At 27.8% G+C, this 24,263-nt stretch overlaps 1 protein-coding gene across 1 annotated transcript; it reads left to right on the forward strand.

Moving 5' to 3' along the window:
• Positions 1 to 13,828: 13,828 nt before the first annotated feature.
• Positions 13,829 to 14,641, forward strand: LOC122849236. The gene is made up of 2 exons (XM_044147916.1): positions 13,829 to 14,018; positions 14,120 to 14,641. Exon 2 carries the CDS (start codon positions 14,129 to 14,131, stop codon positions 14,468 to 14,470), a length of 342 nt encoding a protein of 113 aa, XP_044003851.1. The 5' UTR covers positions 13,829 to 14,018; positions 14,120 to 14,128; the 3' UTR covers positions 14,471 to 14,641.
• Positions 14,642 to 24,263: the final 9,622 nt, after the last annotated feature.

Raw genomic sequence — 24,263 nt, forward strand, 5'->3', positions numbered from 1 at the left:
CTCTTTTATCTTTGAAAAAATAATTTTATTTTCAAAATATTTTCTGTTGACAGTATTAAAAAGTACAAATAAAAATATATTTTCAAGTTTCGCTTGGTACCGTGGTGGTAAGCATGGTAATGACACGTAGACAGCCCCATACTAAAATACACCACGATGACTACCTAAAGGATTATTATTTTCATAATCGGCATGATAAAAATAACAGGGAGTGTAAGTTGATAACAAATCTGATTTTTTTAAAATTATAATTTAAAGGAAATTGTTTAACAAACGCGTTTGAATACAATTGTAAATAACCACCATCGCAATTGTTTAAATCTTTATTAATTAATTAACTAATCAATAAAAAGAGCTCGTACTACCGTCAAAAAATGCATTGAAACATTTTCTACAAGTTACCTAGATAAAAATGGTCGAGAAATAACTCTTTTGTGGTTTATTTCATTTTATAAAGCACTTACTCGGTTTTTTTTATAAACAATTGATGATTATAAGTAAACTACTTGTTGAAAAAATTCCGAGTATAGCCTTGGTTGTAGATTTTTGCATGTATAATCCATTAAAACTAAAAAAAAACATGTAAGATGGTTTTTAAAAAAGTTCTGTAATTTCTAAAAAAAAACGAATATTGGTTTCCGTTGAATAAATGAATGAATTCAACAAACAAAAATAAAAACGACCTTTAAAAATATCAATTTCGTTTCGTACTTTATTCTGTCAAATTTTCGCATCCATGATTTTTGCTTAGTTTTCCTAATATTTCCCTTTGAATATTTTTTAAAAAATTTCTTAATTCGTAATTTATAGTTTCGTTATTCACCTCAACAATTTTATTTTTATCAGAGGCTGTGGCTTTTGCTAAAATCTTTCATTTGAGCCTGATATGAACAGTCTATCTTAATTATTATAGAAACTATGAGTGGTCTTCTTAAAAAGTGTACAGAAAGCAATACTATGGTGGGGCGCTTCGCGCCTATCCCACCTCCGTAATAAAAATATCTCATTAATAATTAATATAATTATTTTGATTACGTAAACATTGATTTAAAATAAATAACTAAATTTTTTCACGACTACAACTTCAAGAAAATTGTACATCAATTACCTTTCAACATGACCTTAAATTTTTTTCATGAGCTGAAACAAAATTTAATAATCAACAAATAAATTCAATAGTCAACAGCAGTCCAAAAAATGGATAAAATACATAAAACAATCATTACTAGATGAGTCTAATTTTAATATAAATTTGGTGGATTATGTTCATTAGAAAGTGTTAAAGCATGATCAACTTGGCCTAACAAGTCTAATATTTGTCTACTGTTTTTACTACCTATTGGTAAATCTATTTCATAAATTCGTTTTTAAATAAAATTCCATATATGATCAGCTTTTTCTGGAAATTTACATTGTAAAGTAAAAAATAACTTGAATATCAAATCAATAGCGTGGAAAACGGAGTATAAAACATTAGGGTGATTCTTATTTGAATGTTATGACATTATACTTTATATATTTGATGAAAAAAAAATTTAAATAAAAAAATTTATGGGTGATTACACGTAAATTTATAAAACGGGTCATTTTTTTACACACGTTTCATGTTTTACAAATTATAAGTTATAAAAGACTACAAATATTGAATTTTCAAATTCGATTGCATGTGTATAAACCATAGAGTTGAATAAGAAGTGTAAGCTTTGCCTTTTTACTGTGTTGAAGAATAGGCTGTCACTGAGGCCTAAAATTTCAGAGATTAATATTAAAATTACAAAATTAATCTAGACTGTTAATGAATTTATTTGCGGCTTTATTTTTCCTTAGATACATTTGCCATAATTAATTAATTAAAAAAATATTTGCAAACGTTGCTGAGAAAGAGATGTAACCAAATAAGTTAATTTATAATCTAAATTAACTCTACAGCCATTCGACACAATAATTTTAATTTAATATAGAAAAAATTGCTGTGAAATCAATCTAGACTACGATGTAATTTATTTGGTTACATCCTCCCCTTAGGAACATTTGCTGATAGCTTTTTCATCAATTAATCATGGCAAAAATAGCTGAGGAAAGGGTGTAACCAAATAATCCAAAGCCTAGATTAACTTTACAGCAATATTTCCTATATTAAATTAAAATTATTGTATCAAACGGCTATGGAGTTAATTTAGATTATAAATTAATTCATTTTTTCTTCGTTTTCATATTGATGAAAGATTTTTAGAAGTTAATCCATCTCTATAGTCATAGTGATATCAATTACAAAAGAGGTTTGAAAACAGTGACGAAGTTGAGAGCCGTCAATGCTGCTGCTAAACGAGCTGTTAGCCTGTTTGATGAATACAATTCAATAATAACACAGAATGAAGTTTATTAGGATGTAGGAATTAAATTTTTTCTACATACCTATTTCTTTTGTTTTAATTTTTTGAAGAATTAAAAATAGATAAGCAAACAAGTTCGGCAAAGCCGAACACGGCCGACTCGTATTTAATAATATTAGAAATAGTTTAGAGTTGAACGGAATTTCGTGTAATGACCCATAGATTTTTTTATTTTAAATTTTTTTCTATCAAATATATAAAGTATAATGTCATAACACTCATATTATATTGAAAACGTTGAATACTAGCGAAATCGAACAAAAAAAAAAAACTTTAGCGTAATAAAAAAATTATGGAATGACTCATATAAATTTTTTTTTTTTTTATTTTAAAGCAGGCTTCATTTTCGATGATTTCATATAATAAAAGATTTTTTCCATGCATAATTGAGGCTTTTAGATTGATTCTTACGTCTCAGTAAGAAAACCTGATGTATTTTAAACGGGAAACTTCACTCTCTTATAGGGGGTGGCTAGGATGGAATCAAAAATTTCTTGTATAGCTCCAAAATTTTTTGAATTTTTTTTCATATAAAATTCATCTCTTAATTTATTTTATTCATAATTTCAGAGAGCATGTCTATGGAAGAGGCTCCTGAAGCATCGTATTAGAGAGAGGATCCTCATGTTGATCAGGTTGGAGAGAGAGTATGAGGAGTAAATTGAAGTAGTCAGAGTGCCTCTCCCTATTTCCCCAGGTAATTTTTATAATTTTTTTATTTTCAATTATTTTATGAATTTCATTTACTAATTTTAATATATTTTTTTTTTTTTTTTTTTTTTTGTTGCAGATGAAGGAGACGTTGGGTATGATGCTGATGATGAGAGAGCAATGGAAGATGAGGTAATTTTTTTCTTATTTTTTCTAATTCATTTATCATTTTATTTTTCAATTTTTATTTCATTTTTTTTCTTTTTCAGGATGACAATCAGGAGGTGCAAAATCAGGAGGTATTCCCAAAAAAAAAAAAAAGAAAAATCCATTAATTTATTAATTAAAATTAAAAAATAAAATAAAAATGGAATTAAATTCAGTAGAGTCATTGCATTTCCTTTTTTAGAGTTTTTTTTGTATTTTGTTCTGTAGAGTCATTGCATTTCTTTTTAATTTATTATTTATCTTTTTATTTATACATATTGCTTTTTTACTTAGTCCAAAAAGTTTTTTAATACAGTTTTCTTTGCATTTCCTTTTTAGAGTTTTTTTTGTTTTTTTATTCAGTAGAGTTATTGCATTTCCTTTTTTTTTTAGAGTTTTTTTGTATTTTGTTCAGTAGAGTTATTGCATTTCCTTTTTTTTTAGAGTTTTTTTGTATTTTGTTCTGTAGAGTCATTGCATTTCTTTTTAATTTATTATTTTATTTATACATATTGCTTTTTTACTTAATCCAAAAAGTTTTTAGTACAGTTTTCTTTGCATTTCCTTTTTAGAGTTTTTTTGTATTTTTATTCAGTAGAGTTATTGCATTTCCTTTTTTTTAGAGTTTTTTTGTATTTTGTTCAGTAGAGTCATTGCATTTCCTTTTAATTTGATATTTATTTTTTATTTATACGAATTGCTTTTATACTTAGTACAAAAAGTTTTTTTTTTTTAGCACAGTTTTCTTTGCATTTTCTTTTTAGAATTTTTTTTTTGTATTTTTATCTAGTAGAGTTATTGCATTTCCTTTTAATCTATTATTTATTTTTTATTTATACGTATTGCTTTTATACTGAGTACAAAAAGTTTTTTTTTCGTACAGTTTTCTTTACATTCCCTTTTTAGAGTTTTTTGTATTTTTATTCAGTAGAGTTATTGCATTTCCTTTTTTAGAGTTTTTTGTATTTTGTTCAGTAGAGTCATTCCATTTCCTTTTAATTCATTATTTATTTTTTATTTAGACGTATTGCTTTTATACTTAGTAAAATTTTCTTTGCATTTCCTTTTTTAGAGTTTTTTTGCATTTTATTCAGTAGAGTCATTGTTTTTCCTTTTTTTTTTGCAATTTGTTCAGTAGTGTCATTGTATTTCCTTTTAATTTATTATTTATTTTTTTATTTATACGTTTTGCTTTTATACTTAGTACAAAGAGTTTTTTTGACATTTTATGGTAACTAAATTTATACGTATTGCTTTTATACTTAGTACAAAAAAATTTTTCTTTTATGATAAGTAGATTTAAACGTATTGCTTATATATTTAGTACAAAAAAAATCATTTTATCTCATATACTTAGTATAAAAAGAAGTACATGCGCTAGTTTTATAAATTTTCAATTTCCCTGTGTTAGTTTTTATATATTTTATTTCTTTTTGTTCATTTTTACAGGATGTTTCAATGGAAATACCATTTATCGACTTGGTCAGTGATGATGATGATGATGATGATGATGATGATGATGATGATGTAATACATTGTAAGTATTTTTTAATTATTTTTTATTTTCCAATATTTTTTCAATTAAATATTTTAATTCATTGTTGTTTTTTTTTTTTTTTTTTTTTTTTCAGTAACCAGAGACACACGTCAAGAAGGGGACGAATTTGTCGTGACCCAATGTGGTCACAAGATTATTTGTTTTATTAAATAATGATTAAATAAATAAATAAATAATTTCCAATTTTTTTTTCCAAGTATGTTGTTTTTTTTTTTTTTTTTTTAATTAATCCTATGGTTTTTTATTTTTTCATATGAAATATTTTCCTGTTTCTAAATTTTTTTTATTTTTGTGAGTGTTGATAGAAGTTATTGAAAATGTCGCTAGTAGTATATGAAAAAAAGGTGGTGTTAGTGTGATGGTGTCGCTAGTGGTCAACAAAAAAAGTAGGGATAAAGCTATATATCTGATAGTACATCCAACTCATTCTTCTAACAAATTCACTGTTGTCTGCTGTCAAAACGATATATAGTCATATAAAAATATCAGGTGAGTCTTAACCATGATTTAATAATCAATGAGTATTTCAATAATCCTAAGATATTTTATAAAATTTCTTAATAAACTATCGTTAGATTTTCACGAGCTATCATTCTACTAAGATATCTTTTGCACTAGGTTGTTGTTTTTTTCAATATAAAAAATAACCTCAAATTTTTTTTTTGTTGTAATCCATCATTATCTTGTCAATTTCTGAATATTTTTCCAAAAGTTCCAAGTCAATTATTCTTAGATTTTCACTAACTATCATTTTACATGAATATTTTTCTATAAAAGAATAACCTCAAAATCTTTTTAGAATCCATCATTATCTTTTCAATTTTGAATATTTTTTAAAATTTTTTTAAGTTAATTGTCTATAGATTTTTACATGCAATTATTCTACATTAATATTTTTCGTTTTTATACAAATCAAATTCAAATATGTGGTCTGCTGTCAAAACGATATATAGTTATATAAAAAATATCAGGTGAGTCTTAACCACAATTTAATAATCAATGAGTATTTAAATAATCCTAAGATATTTTATAAAATTTTTTAATAAACTATCCTTAGATTTTCACTAGCTATCATTTTACATGAATATTTTTCTATAAAAAAATGACCTTAAAATCTTTTTATAATCCATCATTATCTTTGCAATTTTTACATATTTTTTGAAATTTTTTAAGTCAATTATCAATAGTTGTTTACTTGCAATCATTCTACATTTATATTTTTTTGATTTTTAGGTTAATCGACAAATATTAAAATAAAATGGATTTAAACGCACAATGCAAACAACTTCGAGAGAATTATTGAAAAATAGTTGAACGTTTACACCAAGTTCCAGATCACTATGAAATCAATTCTACAATTGTTTCATTACGCAGAGATATTTCAAATTATAATAAATCATGTGCAAGTCTCTCAGGTGCTCATAAAAAATGCACTCAGGCAACAGTGGGAATACTAACAACATTTTTATTCAGATTACAAAGTTTGCGAGTACGAGGTGCAGGTGCATCTTCAACAGTTGATGTATCAAACGATACTACTAAAAATTACATTGAATGGCAAGATTTAGAAAATGTATTCAGAAACAGGATGAAGACTAGCATTATAATTAATTTAAAACATAAGAATGTAAAAGACTTTCTTTCTGATGCTAAAGAAATGTTAATTAGTCAGATAGCTCTTATTTTACAAGATAAAAATGCACTCAAAGTCAATACTGTATTATCTCTGAATTATGAAATTGAAAAATCAGCTGATAATAGTGTGGAAGTTGAAACAAAATATTTCAGTGAAGGTAGTTTTGAGGTTTTACAATCATCAGATCTCAGTCAATTATTTCAAGAAAATTTTGAACATTTTTTATAAGATGTTGAGGAAGCTAAATTAAATGGATCTGGTTGGAAACTGCATGAAATCCTCCATCTTGAAATCCAAATAAATGAATACATACCACTGCAAGGTGGTAATTCATCTTTCGTTGAAATGCCATCATGGATAATTAAAACTCATTCAGTTGTGAATGTTAAAAATTCAGACAATTTATGTTTTATTTGGTCAGTTTTAGCATGTTTATACAAGGTGTCTAACCATGCTGACCGTGTGAGTCAATATAAAAAACATATTGATGAGTTAAATTGTAGCGAAATCACTTTCCCCATAACATGGGAAAAAATCGAAATTTTTGAAAAAAAAAATAAGTTGAAAATTAATATTTATGGAATAGAAAATGATGATGATGATAATGAAAGTGATGATGATGATGATGATGATGAGGAAAAAAAAAATAAAAAACGTAGAAAAGAAAGGATTGCTCCATATTATATTAGCAAGAATGAATCTAATTTGAATACAATTTATCTTATAATGATCAAAAGAGATGAAGAAGCAAAAAATGATGATGATGATGATGATGATGATGATGAGTTAGATTCGCAAAAAAATTTATCACAATATCATTTTGCTTGGATTAAAAATTTATCGAGATGAGTAAGTGCGTTAATTTCTAAACATAATGGAAAGAAAATAATTTGTGATCGATGCTTATGTCATTTTCAATCACAAAAATCTTGTGATAATCATGAAAAATTATGTAGTGAAAAATGTAAAAGTGCAATGAGATTACCGACTGTTAAAAATAATATTTTAAAATTTTTAAGCTATAAACATCAATTAACGGTACCATTTATAATTTATGGTGATTTAGAATGTTTATTGGAAAAAGTGCAGAGTGAAGAACTTGAAAAAAATCAAATTTATCAAAAACATGTTCCAAGTAGTGCAGCATATTATTTAAAGTGTAGTTATGATGACTCACTTTCCAAGTTCAATCTTCATAGAGGTAAAAATTCAATTGAATGGTTCATTACAGAGCTTGAACAAATTGCTCATCAAGTCAATAAAATAATAGATGATATTAAACCAATGTCTCTCACACGAGATGAAGAATTACAATTTTTAAATGCTAAAAAATGTCATATTTGTGATAAAAATTTCACGAAAAATGACGTAAGAGTAAGAGATCATTCTCATTGGACCTCAGAATACCGAGGTGCCGCCCATCAAATATGCAATATTAATTATCAAGAATCATGTATTATCCCAGTAGTATTTCATAACCTCACAGGCTATGATGCACATTTTATCATCAAAAAATTAAAAAACCAGTTCGCAGGTAAAATTGATATACTTGGAATCAATAAAGAGAGATATATTTCATTCACGAAACGTGTTAAGGGTACAAGAATAAGATTTAGATTTATCGATTCATACAGATTTATGGCAAGTTCCATAGATTCATTATCGAATAATCTAGATGATGATAAAAAATTAATAACAAAAAGTCTCTGTAAAAATGATGATGAATTCAATTTAATTACAAAGAAGGGAGTATTTCCATATGATTATCTTGACAAATTGGAAAAATTTGATGATACAACACTTCCATCGAAAGATCAATTTTATTCAAAATTGAATGAAGAAAATATTTCAGATGAAGCATATGCACATGCTCTGAATGTTTGGCAAAAGTTCAATATAAAAACACTTGGGGAAAATTCTGATTTATATTTACAAACTGATGTTGCCCTTTTAGCTGATGTTTTTGAAAGCTTCAGAGCTGATTGTTTAAATACATATAAGTTAGATCCAGCACATTATTATACACTACCTGGACTTAGTTTTAGTGCAATGTTGAGATATACTCAGATTGAACTAGAATTGTTGACAGATCCTGAAATGATGTTGTTCATTGAGCAAGGTATGAGAGGTGGTTTATCACAAGTCTCAAATCGATATGGAAAAGCAAATAATCGATATATGGGCAGTGAATATAATCCAGAGGAAGGAGAGTCATTTTTAATGTACTTTGATTTAAATAATATGCATGGAGCAGCAATGAGAGAATATCTTCCAACTTGTAAATTTGAATGGATTAATAATTTTGATATTTCAATATTAAATTCGACTGCTGATAACTCGAAATATGGATACATTCTTGAAGTTGATTTAGATTATCCTGCAAGTTTGCATCATCATCATAAAGATTTTCCGTTAGCACCAGTACGTGAAAAACCACCTCTAGAAACCAGTAAAACTCCGAAATTATTGGCAACTCTAAATAATAAAAAAAATTATGTTATCCATTACCGGAATTTAAAACAATATTGTTCTTTGGGGATGATTATTACTAAAGTCCATCGTGTTTTAAAATTTGAACAAAATGCATGACTTCAATCTTATATTGATCTTAATACAGAGTTACGAAAGAAAGCCCGTAGCGCATTTGAAAAAGATCTTAGAAAATTATTCATCAATGCAATTCATGGTAAAACTCTAGAGTCTGTAAGAACTCGTAAATCAATAAAACTTGTAGAAAAATATGGTGGTAGAGGTGGAGCAAGATTTTATAGTCACAGTCATTCAATCATTGATGATCTTGTAATAATTGAGATGAAACCAACAAGTATACTTTTCAATAAACCAATTTATCTTGGATTTTCTATTTTGGAAATGTCAAAAACATATATGTATGATTTCCATTATAATTTCATAAAACCAAAATATGAAGATAAAGTTAAGTATTTATATGGTGATACTGATTCTGCTGTTTACCACATATTTAGTCATCCATATGATTTGATACGTAATAATCCAGATAAATTTGATACATCTGATTATCCTGAAAATAATCAATATGGAATTCAATTAAAAAATAAAAAAGTTATTGGTATTATGAAAGATGAGAATAACGGAAAAATAATGAAAGAATTCATTGGTTTACGAAGTAAATTATACTCATATGTTATAGCGGATGAAAATGATTCAATGAAAAAACGTGTTCATATGAGAGCAAAGGGTGTAAAAAGATCAACTGTAAGGCAAATAACTTTTGATGGTTATAAAAATTGTTTAATTAATCATGTTATTTTAAAAAAGCAACAAAATATTATAAGATCACATAAACATGAAGTAACAACGAGAACAATAGAAAAAATAGCTCTAAGTTGGGAAGATGATAAAAGACAGTTAACTAATGGTGAAACTGACACTCTGCCTTGGGGTTACATACCTGTTGAACGAATGTGTTTGAGCAAAAGTATATTTAAAAGAAAATATGAATGATGTAAATAAAAAATAATTGTTAGAAAATAAATACACATTGATTGTTTTTTATTGATTAGTTTATTGATTATCTATCCATTGATTATGACTATTGTCAAATCCAAGATATTTTACATACATCTTATTCCCACGTCTTTTTAGAACTTTTTCAATTAAATAAATGTCGGAATGTCGAACTTTTTGTAGCTCTTCAGTATAAAAGCTTCCTTGTATTGGATTCTCTTGATAGTCTTTGAGCTTATACGTTACAGGTGATGTTTTATTAATTTTAGTAATTGTGAATATTTCATTTGTCCGATTTGGTTTATATCCTTTATCAAAGACATGCTCATATTTACTTATTCTTACATATTGATTTAATTTAAATGTCATTTTAACATGACAATGATTCAAACTTTTAAATACAGTTTGTTTTAATATTTTAATATTTTTACCAACAACTTCAACAGGTTTCATTTTAATTGTGCGATGTTTGGTATTATTATATTTTTTAATTAATTCAGGCAGCAATTTCAACCATTTATAATTTCCTTGCATGCTAAATTCAAAAAACATTTTGTTTTTTAGTGTTCTATTGAATCGTTCAACTATTGAGGCTTTTAAATGAGTAAATGTTGAATACATATGAACATTATATTTTTTTAACATTGTTTTAAATGTTGAATTATAAAATTCTGTTCCTTGATCCACATGAAGATTTTTGCATTTTCGACCTTTTTTTAAATATTAATTCCATTGCTGCTGATACCTCTTTTCCAGTTTTATTTTTGAGTCCAACAGCCCAGCTGAATTTCGAGAAAATATCAATGACTGTTAAAATATAATTGTAACCAGAATTAACCTTTGAATGTTCAATCATTTCTACAAGATCAGCTTGCCATGTTTCATCCTTATCACGAATGTCAACTTTACGTCGTACAAAATTTTTTCTTGCTGGAGCATGTAACTCACGTACAACGTCTCTTTTATAATCAGTCATAGTTCACTGACGGATGTATACAGACTGATTTCTTTATATTAATATATTAATCCACTTTCTCTCAACTCTTTAATAATTGACATTATCTCATTATCGTGATTCGGATTACCAGCTGCTCTTGATGCTACTAATAATCGTAATCGATCAACAAGTTCATTCGGATTATCCCAATAAATATAATTGACTCTAGTTGGATTATTTTTTCTAAGAGTCATAACCGTTGGTAATAATCCAGTACCATAATGCTCATTATTATCATTCTTATGAGGTGCAATAAAATCAATGTATTTTCGAGATGCTGAATTTTTTATTGGCATATTAGATCTATGATATTGATGATGTGCATTTGTATTATTAATAATTTTTTATTTATAATTTTTTCATCAATATCAGTAATAGTTCTTCTGTCTAGTGATTTCATAAATAATAATTCCATTAATCCAGGTGTTATTTTGTATGGTGTATCAAAAATATTTAATTCATCATCGTTAAAGAAAATTTTCGCATTTCCAATTTTGTAGTCAGATTTTAGTAGTATACATAGGAGAGTTCTGGACCAGCCCCCTGCTGTGCCCCGTCCCCCCCCGCGAAACCCGCGACCCCCCACTGTGATTCGCGGGTGATTTCGCGGAATGCGCGAGGGCCCATCCCAGGGGTCCGCGAATTAATTAATTAATTAGTGCACCGTCATCATGGGGGGTCCCGATTTAATTTCGTAAGATTGCATAATGGATTTCTATTATTATTATTATTTTTATTATTATTATATTATTTATTTATTTTTATTATTATTATATTATTTATTTATTTATTTTATTTATTTATTTATTTATTTTTTTTTTTCATGGGAGGCCATCTTGAATTTTTAAATTTTTAAATGCCCGCGGAATATGTTGGTAAAATAGTTTTGAATTATTATTTTTTTTTTCATAGGAGGCCATCTTGAATTTTTTAATGCCTGCGGGATATGTCGGTAAAATAGTTCTTATTATAGAGAAAAAAAAATATTTTCCCCAACCGGGATTTGAACTCGGACCCTTGGCATGAGAGTTTACACGCTATCCTCTGAAACAAACATGAGATTATGCTATATCCTATCGGTAAAAGAATATTCCTTCATATATTATACAATGAAGAACTAAATTGCCTTCGATAGCTCAGTTGGTAGAAGCAATGGACTGTAATTAGTTTGATTAAAATATAAGAGATATCCAGAGGTCGCTGGTTCGAATCCGGCTCGAAGGAATATTTTTTTTTTTTCTATTTTATATTGATATATAAAAACAATGTTGATGAATTAAATTTGTCTTGATGATGGTTCGAACTGAGGACCAATCATTTTATAGGTTGGAACCTTAGCTCTTGCATCATCAAGACAAATTACAGAAAGTATCGTAAGTAGTTTCATTATTTCATCAACTATTTGATGTTTGTAAAATAAGTTGTAGAGGGGGTAAAAAAATGGTAGGGGTAAATAGGAAGTGGAAGGGATAGAAAAAAGAGGGGAGTGGTTATTCAGAGGTATAAAAGAAATTTCATCAGTTCAGAACTGGTCACTATTCAGTTGAGTTGAGTTGAGTTGAATAGATATATATTGAAACAAAATGTCAGCATTCATTGATTTCCAAGGATTTCAAGAACCTCAAGGTTTATTTGTTGTAAAAGAGTTGGTTATCCAACCTATAAATTCAAGATCTTCACCAACTATAAAAATATTCAAACCACCTTGTGAAAAATCACATCTAACAGAAGAATATAAAAATACTGTGAATAATTGTGAAAAAAATTATCATGGGATATCTTGGGAAGCTGGTCATGATCAATATAATAACGTATCAACAATAATCATTGAAGAATTAGTTGGAAAGTTTAATTATTTATTTGTCAAAGGTGAAGATAGAAAAAAATGGTTAACATTTATTTTACGTTTTAATCCAATGACAATTTTTAATTTGGAAGACTTGGGATGTCCAGATATAAAAATATTAGAGATGGAACATCCAGCAATACGACATATGAATTCACATCCTTTATGCAGTTCTTACAAATGTGCATATGAAAATGCACAGAGATACAAATACTGGTATATTAAAAAATTTTCAACAAGAGCCAACATGAAAAAATCCATTTTACATTTTTGTGCAGTTGAAAATATAACTGACTTGACACAAAAAGATATTGCTGCACTTCCAGTGATGGCTATTATAAAATTTGCATCACATCAAATTGATGAAATTTGGGAAAAATTATCAGTAGAACAACGTTCAAATCCAACAATTTCAAAATTAAAACGATGTAAAAAACATCCAATACAAAATAATTGTGAAGATGATGTTGGAATATCTTATTATGTACTAGAAAAAGATTGTTTAAAATGTAAAGAAGGAACTGACAATGGAGAATTGAATTTTATTAATGAATAAATGATGCAAAACCGAATTTTTAAAAGTTGTTAATTTTTTTAGAATTATCCTTCCTTCCTTTAAATATAAGATATGAAAAAATAAAGATTTAGTTTGTATAATAAAATAATAGAAACAAGTTTCAACAAGTTTTAACATGTTTGAACAGAAAAAGAAAAAAATTCTATCTAGATTTCATTGTTATAAAAATTGATGAATCATCTGACGATGATGGATTAAAAGATTAAATTTTAGAAAATATACTGAAACATGTTCAAACAGGAATTATTAGCTTTTTCTCAAAAAAATATTTTTTTACATCTATTGTTATAAATTCCATGAAGAAGATTATAGGACTAAAAGATTAAAAGATTAGAACAATAGAAAGTAAAAACTATTTTCTAAGAAGAAAAATTTTTATTCGGGATAAGCATCACCTGATTTTCCTTCTCCCACAAAATTTAAACCAATCACAACGTTCCCCCACTCTTAAAAAATTTATAGTAGGGATAAGCATAACCTGTTTTTCCCTTCTCCCACAAAATATTAACCAATCAAAACGTTCCCCCACTCTTAGTGAAAAGAGGAAAGGGAACTTTTTCGTTGGTGGGGGACCTGAGATTTAGTATATATTCTCGTGCACAGAGACTAAGCATCACTCATCGTTCAGTCCATCAGCTGTAGTGCGCCCAGTCTTAGAAACCAACAAGTAAGTTTTATCATATATTTATAAATTTTTATTAACTTATTGATATTATCATTGTTTTTTAATTATTTTTTTAACTAAAAAAAAAACTTTTCCATTTACAGATATTAAAAATGGGTTTTGCAAAAGCAAAAAAACTTCAAAAAGCTAACGAACGCAAATCATTAAAAGATTTTAAGAGAAAAGTAGTTTATAAAATTACTAAAGTAGCGAGATTTCCAACATCAAAGTATGGTCCAGCACTAACAGTTGAAATCAACAATGAAAATTATGCATATCTACCAAAAAGATTTGCTACACATTTCAATCAAGATGATCAAGAATTTAAGGAGCTAGAAAATGCTGTCAAGAAAGGAACACTAACCATGGTTCTTGATGGTGAAAATAACCAAGATGTAATATTAGATGATAGTACATATGATCTACGTGATTTCGATGATGATGAGGAAATGTGAATAAATAAATAAATAAATAAATACACTAAATCAAATTATTTTCGTTTGTTTTTATTTAATTAAAACCATAGGTTACAATTAATTTATGTTAACTTATGTACTATTCCACTTATTGGTCTATATTCAATTATTTTATCATGTAAAATTAAGCAATATGCTGTCGTTCCTTGAGGAAAATTTTCTTTTGATTCAAATTCCAAGCGTACATCTACAGCACCAGTTTTCAAAAACTCATTTTGTTTACTACAATCAATCTATTTTTGAGCCATAGTAAGACTCTGCAAAATTAGCATACATATCATATAATAAAGCAAATTGATTTTTTTCAATATCAAGATTCAAATTCCCATATGGAAAAATATGAGAATTAAGATAAAGTTTAACATTTGTTATTTTACAATGATCAAAATGTGTTACACATCTTTTGCCAATCATTTTTCTATTTGATTGAAAACCAAGAATAACATAACGTGGCTTTTCCAGTTGAGTTGCAGTTTTCACTGTCCATATATGATGAGTTGTTTGTGGCAGCAATGGATACTCATATAAGTCCCACGATCTAAATCCAATAGAAATGACAGGATCTTTTTGTATATATTTCATTATATCAATTTTATTTTTGTTTGATAACATTATATACGGTACAAGCCATTCAATTTTTGTAAGTTTTAAATCAAATTCTGGCATATTAGGAACTCATACGTATGTAGCTTTTGATGGTAGAACAAACAAATCTTGATTCTGTATTGATATTCTTATTTCATCACTATTATCGAAGCTCGTTGATCCAAATGACTGATGAGCATGTAGCTCATAGTTGATATTTCATTGTTAAATTGAACTGGCGCGTTTATATCGAAAATATTTTCATCACTCATTTTGACGTAAAACAATTAAGACAAGTTATATTTATCCAATTAAAGTTCCAAAATTTTTTTACTTTTAGACCTAGACTCTGCAGGTAATTTATATTCTGAGATGTCAACTTTTTGACTGCTCGATTCAGACTGACTGGAGGTGTCCATGATGCTGCTTTTTATACGATGCCCCACGTGTTTTATAGCGCGTGAATTGAAGCAAATTCCCATTCCTATGATTTTACGTGTAACGTAATGGTTATTGTTTCACCACGGAAATTCACTAATTTTCCGTTTTGATCAACAATTTTAATTGTAAATGATCAATGGTTTTAACAGTAATTGGTAAATAGATTGGATTAGCTGGTACTTCAATTATTTTATAACCAGGTGGTACAGCAGGAAAAGTTATATATTGTATGAACTTTTGTTGATTCACGTAAGCTCCTGTTGTAATGTTGCACTCGATTCTCAATGTATTCACTTTTAAAATATTAATCGGGTAGTTTGATTCATATTTTGTTTTAGAACTCAATATTCTCGGTGTAAATCCTAGTAACGTGCTGGTGATTTTGGTTTTACAAAATCAATGTCTCTTTCACTTGTAATATATGAATGTAGAGTATTTTTATTATATGTAATTTTGATATTATATTTTTCTAAGTAAGCAGCTAGATCATCTATTTCATAACTTCCAGTTGGTATTTCAATTGTATCATAACTGTTCAAATATGTAATCATATTATTTTCATGATCGATATTTGGTAATGAATTAAATGATAAAAATGAAATAAGTGCTGATGAATAATTTTTTTCACTTGATAATTGTATGGGTGGAAAGTAATCAGTTTCTAAGACTGAAGATTTACCGGTGAGAGTTAAAGTAAACGTATCGTTCATTGTCAAGGTTGATAAATAACTGATTGGAAATTTTCTTTTCTTCCGCTTTTATAGTTTTCCTGTGAGAAATGCGAGACATAAATGTCCACAATTATACGTATTCCAATCTTGATAACGTTTATGATTATAATTGATGCTACCAACATTAAGATAACTGACAAGATCTTTCGGTGGCTGTAAGTTGCCAAAACTATCAAAGTATATTGCTGAATTATTATTGAGTTTTTTATATGCTACCCAATGTGTTCCAGGATTCCTTTTATCATCTAAATTAATGATTCCACACTCTTGTTTCCAAGGTCCATCTTTTGGCATATCATTTCGCATAAAAACTCCACGGAAATTAGCAATTTTTGATTGTTTAGCAAATTTTAATAAATCACCGTCAGTTAAAGCTCTTTGTGGTAGCATCAGTTGAAGTTTTTTGGAGAGAGATAAAGTCCCATACCGCTTTTATGTGGTGTTAAATAAAGTCCTTTTCCTATTGCAATTGATTCCATCATTTTATTGTGTCGCTTATTTTCATTTAATTGTTCTTTACTTGTCTTTACTGCATTGATAGCTTTGACAACACCAGATGCTCCACCAACTAACCCACCTAATGCTGATATAGCTGAGAAAATCGGGATTAAAAGCGGTAGAGCACCACCGATATGTTTAGCAACTGGTAAAACTCTAGGTACTGTAATAGCTTTCTTGCCACCATTTTTTTTAATAGCTGCTCTCGCACCGTTTATTGCTGATTTAATTGCAACTGATGAATTATTTGATCCCTTCATTGCTTGTTTTGCTGCTTGTACGATTTTTGAAAATGATATTTTCTTTTTTGTTATTTTCTTTTTTTTAACTGCACGTTTTTTATTTTTTATTAATTTTCCTCCAGTCTTTTTTTTTATTTTTCTATTTTTCAACGAAGATAATGGTTTTTTTTTTTTCTCGTACATTTCTTTTCCTTTTTTTCATTAACACAACCCATACCAAATTTTGATTTTACTTTCATTGCTCCTGTAACGAATGTAGCTGCTGCTCTCTCACTTAAACTTGCGTCTTTAGAAAAAATACGTTTAGCTGCTTCACGAGCTAAAATATCATCAGCTGCGTTTCTTGCCTTGATGTCGTTGCGATTTTTCGAATATGCAATATCGTGATTTTTACAGGCTGCGTCCAAAGGATTAATTCCCGGATCTCCTCTTGCTAAACGTTTTTCTAACTTGGTACCTGGTCCACAATATGAATAACCAGGCAGATGGAGTTCGAATGGTAACTTGTTAATTATTTTATTTAGTATTCCTTTTCCACAACGTTTTTTGTTCTTTTTCTTTTTTGATGTATGCTCAATCATAGCTTATAACAGACTGATTTGCTTTGGTATAAAACGGTTGAATTTATATGATTTGAGCTCAGTGCTCATCACGATGGAATACCAGAAACAAGCTCTAAAATTACCAGTTATAAACTTTGATATAATTACATCGAAAAGTGGTAATGGTTTAAAAGAAAAACGACATGGTGATTTACTACCAAATACAATAAGATGTGCGATAATTGGAGGAAGTAATTGTGGTAAAACGAACGCTTTAATGAAATTATTTGTTGATCCAAATGGTTTACGATTTGCAAATATTTATATTTATAGTAAATCATTATACCAACCAAAATATCAATATTTAGAAAAGTTACTAGAACCACTTGAAGAAATAAATTATTATAAATTTTCAGACAACGATCAAGTTGTACCAGTTGACGAAGCAAAACCAAATTCTTTGTTTATATTTGACGACGTTGCAACTGAAAAGCAGGACCATATTAAAGCATTTTTTTGTATGGGAAGACATAAAGCTGTTGATTCATTTTATTTATGTCAATCATATGCGCGAATACCTAAACACTTGATACGTGATAATATTAATTTTTTGATTATCTTTCCACAAGATGATACGAATTTAAAGCATATACATCACGATCATGTTAACATTGATATGGAGTATAGTAAATTCCGGCAGATGTGTGTGGATTGTTGGAAAGAAAAATATTGCTTTCTGTGTATCGATAAAGATAGAGATATAGATAAAGGAAGATATAGAAAAAATTTTGACTGCTTTATAACTATAAATAACAAAACGATTTGTTAAATTTTATTAGTTAATTGTAAAATCGCAAAGGATCAACATGCCTCTTTGTGAGCAAGAACTAGTTGATGAAACAAAATTTTTGTGTGAAATTGAAAAAGTACAAGACGTTATTCGAAAAAAATATCAATTGATAAAATTAGGGAAAGAAAATATATCAGATGCTGCAAATGAATATCTTAAACCTGTTGTCACACCGCTCAACAAATTAGCTGCACAACTGCCAACAACAACGGTTAGCAAAAAATTAATTGATGATGATAAATCATTTCCAGATGAAAAAAATACGAATGATAAAAAAAAAAATAATTCAACACATGAGGACAATTTTAGTACTTCTGATATTGAAGAATCAGTTTATGAACAAGAAGCTGAATATGATACTGCTGATGAAGGCGAGGAAACATTTGTAGAAGAATCAAATAAAGATTTAATAGATGATTACTTAGGAAAAATCAATAGTATACAGTGGGATAAAGATTATGGTGTAAAAAAAGTAAAATCTGACTACAAAATTGGAAATGCGAAAATTCTCTTTAACGATGATGAATTAAATATTTTTGATACACCATACAAAATAACACCTGGATTAATGGAATTATTATTTATGAAATCACCAGACAGAAGAACTATTACTGATATTGATGAAAAAAATTATAATGAAATTATTAATAATACAAATGCACATCATCAATATCATAGATCTAATATGCCAATAAAAAATTCAGCATCTCGGAAATACATTGATTTTATTGCACCTCATAAGAATGATAATAATGAGCATTATGGTACTGGATTATTACCAACGGTTATGACTCTTAGAAAAAATAATCCAACTAGAGTCAATTATATCTATTGGGACGATCCGAATGAACTTGTTGATCGATTACGATTATTAGTAGCATCAAGAACAGCTGGTAATCCGAATCATGATAATGAGATCATGTCAATTATTGAAGAGTTGAGAGAATGTGGATTAATATATTAATATATTAATATAAAAAAATCAGTCTGTATACATCCGTCAGTGAACTATGACTGATTATAAAAGAGACGTTGTGCGTGAGTTACACGCTCCAGCAAGAAAAAATTTTTTACAAATTTAAAAAATTCAGCTGGGCTGTTGGACTCAAAAATAAAACTGGAAAAGAGGTATCAGCAGCAATGGAATCAATATTCAAAAAAGGACGAATATGCAAAAATCTTCATGTGGATCAAGGAAAAGAATTTTATAATTCAACATTCAAAACAATGTTAAAAAAATAAAATGTTCATATGTATTCAACATTTACTCATTTAAAAGCATCAATAGTTGAACGATTCAATAGAACACTAAAAAACAAAATGTTTTTTGAATTTAGCATGCAAGGAAATTATAAATGGTTGAAATTGCTGCCAGAATTAATTAAAAAATATAATAATACAAAACATCGCACAATTAAAATGAAACCAGTTGAAGTTGTTGGTAAAAATATTAAAATATTAAAACAAACTGTATTTAAAAGTTTAAATCATTGTCATGTTAAAATCAAATTTAAATTAAAACAACATGTAAGAATAAGTAAATATAAGCATGTCTTTGATGAAGGATATAAACCAAATTGGACAAACGAAATATTCACAATTACTAAAATTAATAAAACATCACCTGTAACGTATAAGCTTAAAGACTATCAAGGAAATCCAATACAAGGAAGCTTTTATACTGAAGAGCTACAAAAAGTTTGACATTCTGACATTTATTTGATTAAATAAAGTTTTGAAAAGACGAGGGAATCAGATGTATGTAAAATATCTTGGATTTGACAATAGTCATAATCAATGGATAGATAATCAATAAACTAATAAATAAAAAAAAGCAACGTGTATTTATTTTCTAACAATAATTTTTATTATATACATTTATACAACTTTTATTTACATCATTCATATTTTCTTTTAAATATACTTTTACTCAAACACATTCGTTCAACAGGTATGTAACCCCAAGGCAGAGTGTCAGTTTCACCATTAGTTAACTGTCGTTTATCATCTTGCCAACTGAGAGCAATTTTTTCAATTGTTCTTGTTGTTACTTCATGTTTATGTGATCTTATAATATTTTGTTGCTTTTTTAAAATAACATGATTAATTAAACAATTTTTATAATCATCGAAAGTTATTTGTCTTACAGTTGATCTTTTGACGCCCTTTGCTCTCATATGAACACGTTTTTTTAATGAATTATTTTCATCCGCTATAACATAAGAGTATAATTTACTTCGTAAACCAATGAATTCTTTCATTATTTTTCCATTATTCTCATCTTTCATAATACCAATAACTTTTTTATTTTTTAATTGAATTCCATATTGATTATTTTCTGGATAATCAGATGTATCAAATTTATCAGGATTATTACGTATTAAATCGTATGGATTATGACTAAATATGTGGTAAACAGCAGAATCAGTATCACCATATAAATACTTGACTTTATCTTCATATTTTGGTTTTATGAAATTATAATGGAAATCATACATATATGTTTTTGACATTTCCAAAATAGAAAATCCAAGATAAATTGGTTTATTGAAAAGTATACTTGTTGGTTTCATCTCAATTATTACAAGATCGTCAATGATTAAATGACTGTGAAAGTTTGGCTTTGAGATATAAAATCTTGCTCGACCTCTACCACCATATTTTTCTACAAGTTTTATGGATTTACGAGTTCTTACAGACTCTAGAGTTTTACCATAAATTGCATTAATGAATAATTTTCTAAGATCTTTTTCAAATGCACTACGTGCTTTCTTTCGTAACTCTGTATTAAGATCAATATAAGATTGAAGCCATGCACTTTGTTCAAATTTTAAAACACGATGGACTTTAGTAATAATCATCCCCAAAGAACAATATTGTTTTAAATTCCGGTAATGGATAACATAATTTTTTTTATTATTTAGAGTTGCCAATAATTTCGGAGTTTTACTGGTTTCTAGAGGTGGTTTTTCACGTACTGGTGCTAACGGAAAATCTTTATGATGATGATGCAAACTTGCAGGATAATCTAAATCAACTTCAAGAATGTATCCATATTTTGAGTTATCAGCAGTTGAATTTATTATTGAAATATCAAAATTATTAATCCATTCAAATTTACAAGTTGGAAGATATTCTCTCATTGCTGCTCCATACATATTATTTAAATCAAAGTACATTAAAAATGACTTTTCTTCCTCTGGATTATATTCACTGCCCATATATCGATTATTTGCTTTTCCATATCGATTTGAGACTTGTGATAAACCACCTCTTATACCTTGCTCAATGAACAACATCATTTCAGGATCTGTCAACAATTCTAGTTTAATCTGAGTATATCTCAACATTGCACTAAAACTGAGTCCAGGTAGTGTATAATAATGTGCTGGATCTAACTTATATGTATTTAAACAATCAGCTCTGAAGCTTTCAAAAACATCAGCTAAAAGGGCAACATCAGTTTGTAAATATAAATCAGAATATTCCCCAAGTGTTTTTATATTGAACTTTTGCCAAACTTTTAGAGCATGTGCATATGCTTCATCTGAAATATTTTCTTCATTCAATTTTGAATAAAATTGATCTTTCGATGGCAGTGTTGTATCATCAAATTTTTCCCATTTATCAAGATAATCATATGGAAATACTCCCTTCTTTGTAATTAAATTGAATTCATCATCATTTTTACAGAGACTTTTTGTTATTAATTTTTTATCATCATCTAGATTATTCGATAATGAATCTATGGAACTTGCCATAAATCTGTATGAATCGATAAATCTAAATTTTATTCTTGTACCCTTAACACGTTTTGTAAATGAAATATATCTTTCTTTATTGATTCCAAGTATATCAATTTTACCTGCAAACTGGTTTTTTAATTTTTTGATGATAAAATGTGCATCATAGCCTGTGAGGTTATGAAATACTACTGGGATAATACATGATTCTTGATAATTAATATTGCATATTTGATGGGCGGCACCTCGGTATTCTGAGGTCCAATGAGAATGATCTCTTACTCTTACGTCATTTTTCGTGAAATTTTTATCACAAATATGACATTTTTTAGCATTTAAAAATTGTAATTCTTCATCTCGTGTGAGAGACATTGGTTTAATATCATCTATTATTTTATTGACTTGATGAGCAATTTGTTCAAGCTCTGTAATGAACCATTCAATTGAATTTTTACCTCTATGAAGATTGAACTTGGAAAGTGAGTCATCATAACTACACTTTAAATAATATGCTGCACTACTTGGAACATGTTTTTGATAAATTTGATTTTTTTCAAGTTCTTCACTCTGCACTTTTTCCAATAAACATTCTAAATCACCATAAATTATAAATGGTACTGTTAATTGATGTTTATAGCTTAAAAATTTTAAAATATTATTTTTAGCAGTCGGTAATCTCATTGCACTTTTACATTTTTCACTACATAATTTTTCATGATTATCACAAGATTTTTGTGATTGAAAATGACATAAGCATCGATCACAAATTATTTTCTTTCCATTATGTTTAGAAATTTGTGCACTTACTAATCTCGATAAATTTTTAATCCAAGCGAAATGATATTGTGATAAATTTTTTTGCGAATCTAACTCATCATCATCATCATTATCATCATAATCATCATCATCATCATCATTTTTTGCTTCTTCATCTCTTTTGATCATTATAAGATGAATCGTATTCAAATTAGATTCATTCTTGCTAATATAATATGGAACAATCCTTTCTTTTCTACGTTTTTTATTTTTTTTTTCCTCATCATCATCATCATCATCATCACTTTCATTATCATCATCATCATCATCATTCTCTATTCCATAAATATTAATTTTCAACTTTTTTTTTTTTCAAAAATTTTGATTTTTTCCCATGTTATGGGGAAAGTGATTTCGTTATAATTTAACTCATCAATATGTTTTTTATATTGACTCACACGGTCAGCATGGTTAGACACCTTGTATAAACATGCTAAAACTGACCAAATAAAACATAAATTGTCTGAATTTTTAACATTCACAACTGAATGAGTTTTAATTATCCATGATGGCATTTCAACGAAAGATGAATTACCACCTTGCAGTGGTATGTATTCATTTATTTGGATTTCAAGATGGAGGATTTCATGCAGTTTCCAACCAGATCCATTTAGTTCAGCTTCCTCAACATCTTCTAAAAAATGTTCAAATTTTTCTTGAAATAATTGACTGAGATCTGATGATTGTAAAACCTCAAAACTACCTTCATTGAAATATTTTGTTTCAACTTCCACACTATTATCAGCTGGTTTTTCAATTTCATAATTCAGAGCTAATACAGTATTGACTTTGAGTGCATTTTTATCTTGTAAAATAAGTGCTATTTGACTAATTAACATTTCTTTAGCATCAGAAAGAAAGTCTTTTACATTCTTATGTTTTAAATTAATTATAATGCTAGTCTTCATCCTGTTTCTGAAAACATTTTCTAAATCTTGCCATTCAATGTAATTTTCAGTAGTATCGTTTGATACATCAACTGTTGAAGATGCACCTGCACCTTGTACTTGCAAACTTTGTAATCTGAATAAAAATGTTGTTAGTATTCCCACTGTTGCCTGAGTGCATTTTTTATGAGCACCTGACAGACTTGCACATGATTTATTATAATTTGAAATATCTTTGCGTAATGAAACAATTGTAGAATTGATTTCATAGTGATCTGGAACTTGATGTAAACGTTCAACTATTTTTCGATAATTCTCTCGAAGTTGTTTGCATTGTGCGTTTAAATCCATTTTATTTTAATATTTGTTGATTATCCTAAAAATCAAAAAAATAATAATGTAGAATGATTGCATGTAATCAACTATTGATAATTGAC

Source organism: Aphidius gifuensis, linkage group LG1 (assembly GCF_014905175.1).
Source record: "Aphidius gifuensis isolate YNYX2018 linkage group LG1, ASM1490517v1, whole genome shotgun sequence".
NCBI classification, from domain to species: domain Eukaryota; kingdom Metazoa; phylum Arthropoda; class Insecta; order Hymenoptera; family Braconidae; genus Aphidius; species Aphidius gifuensis.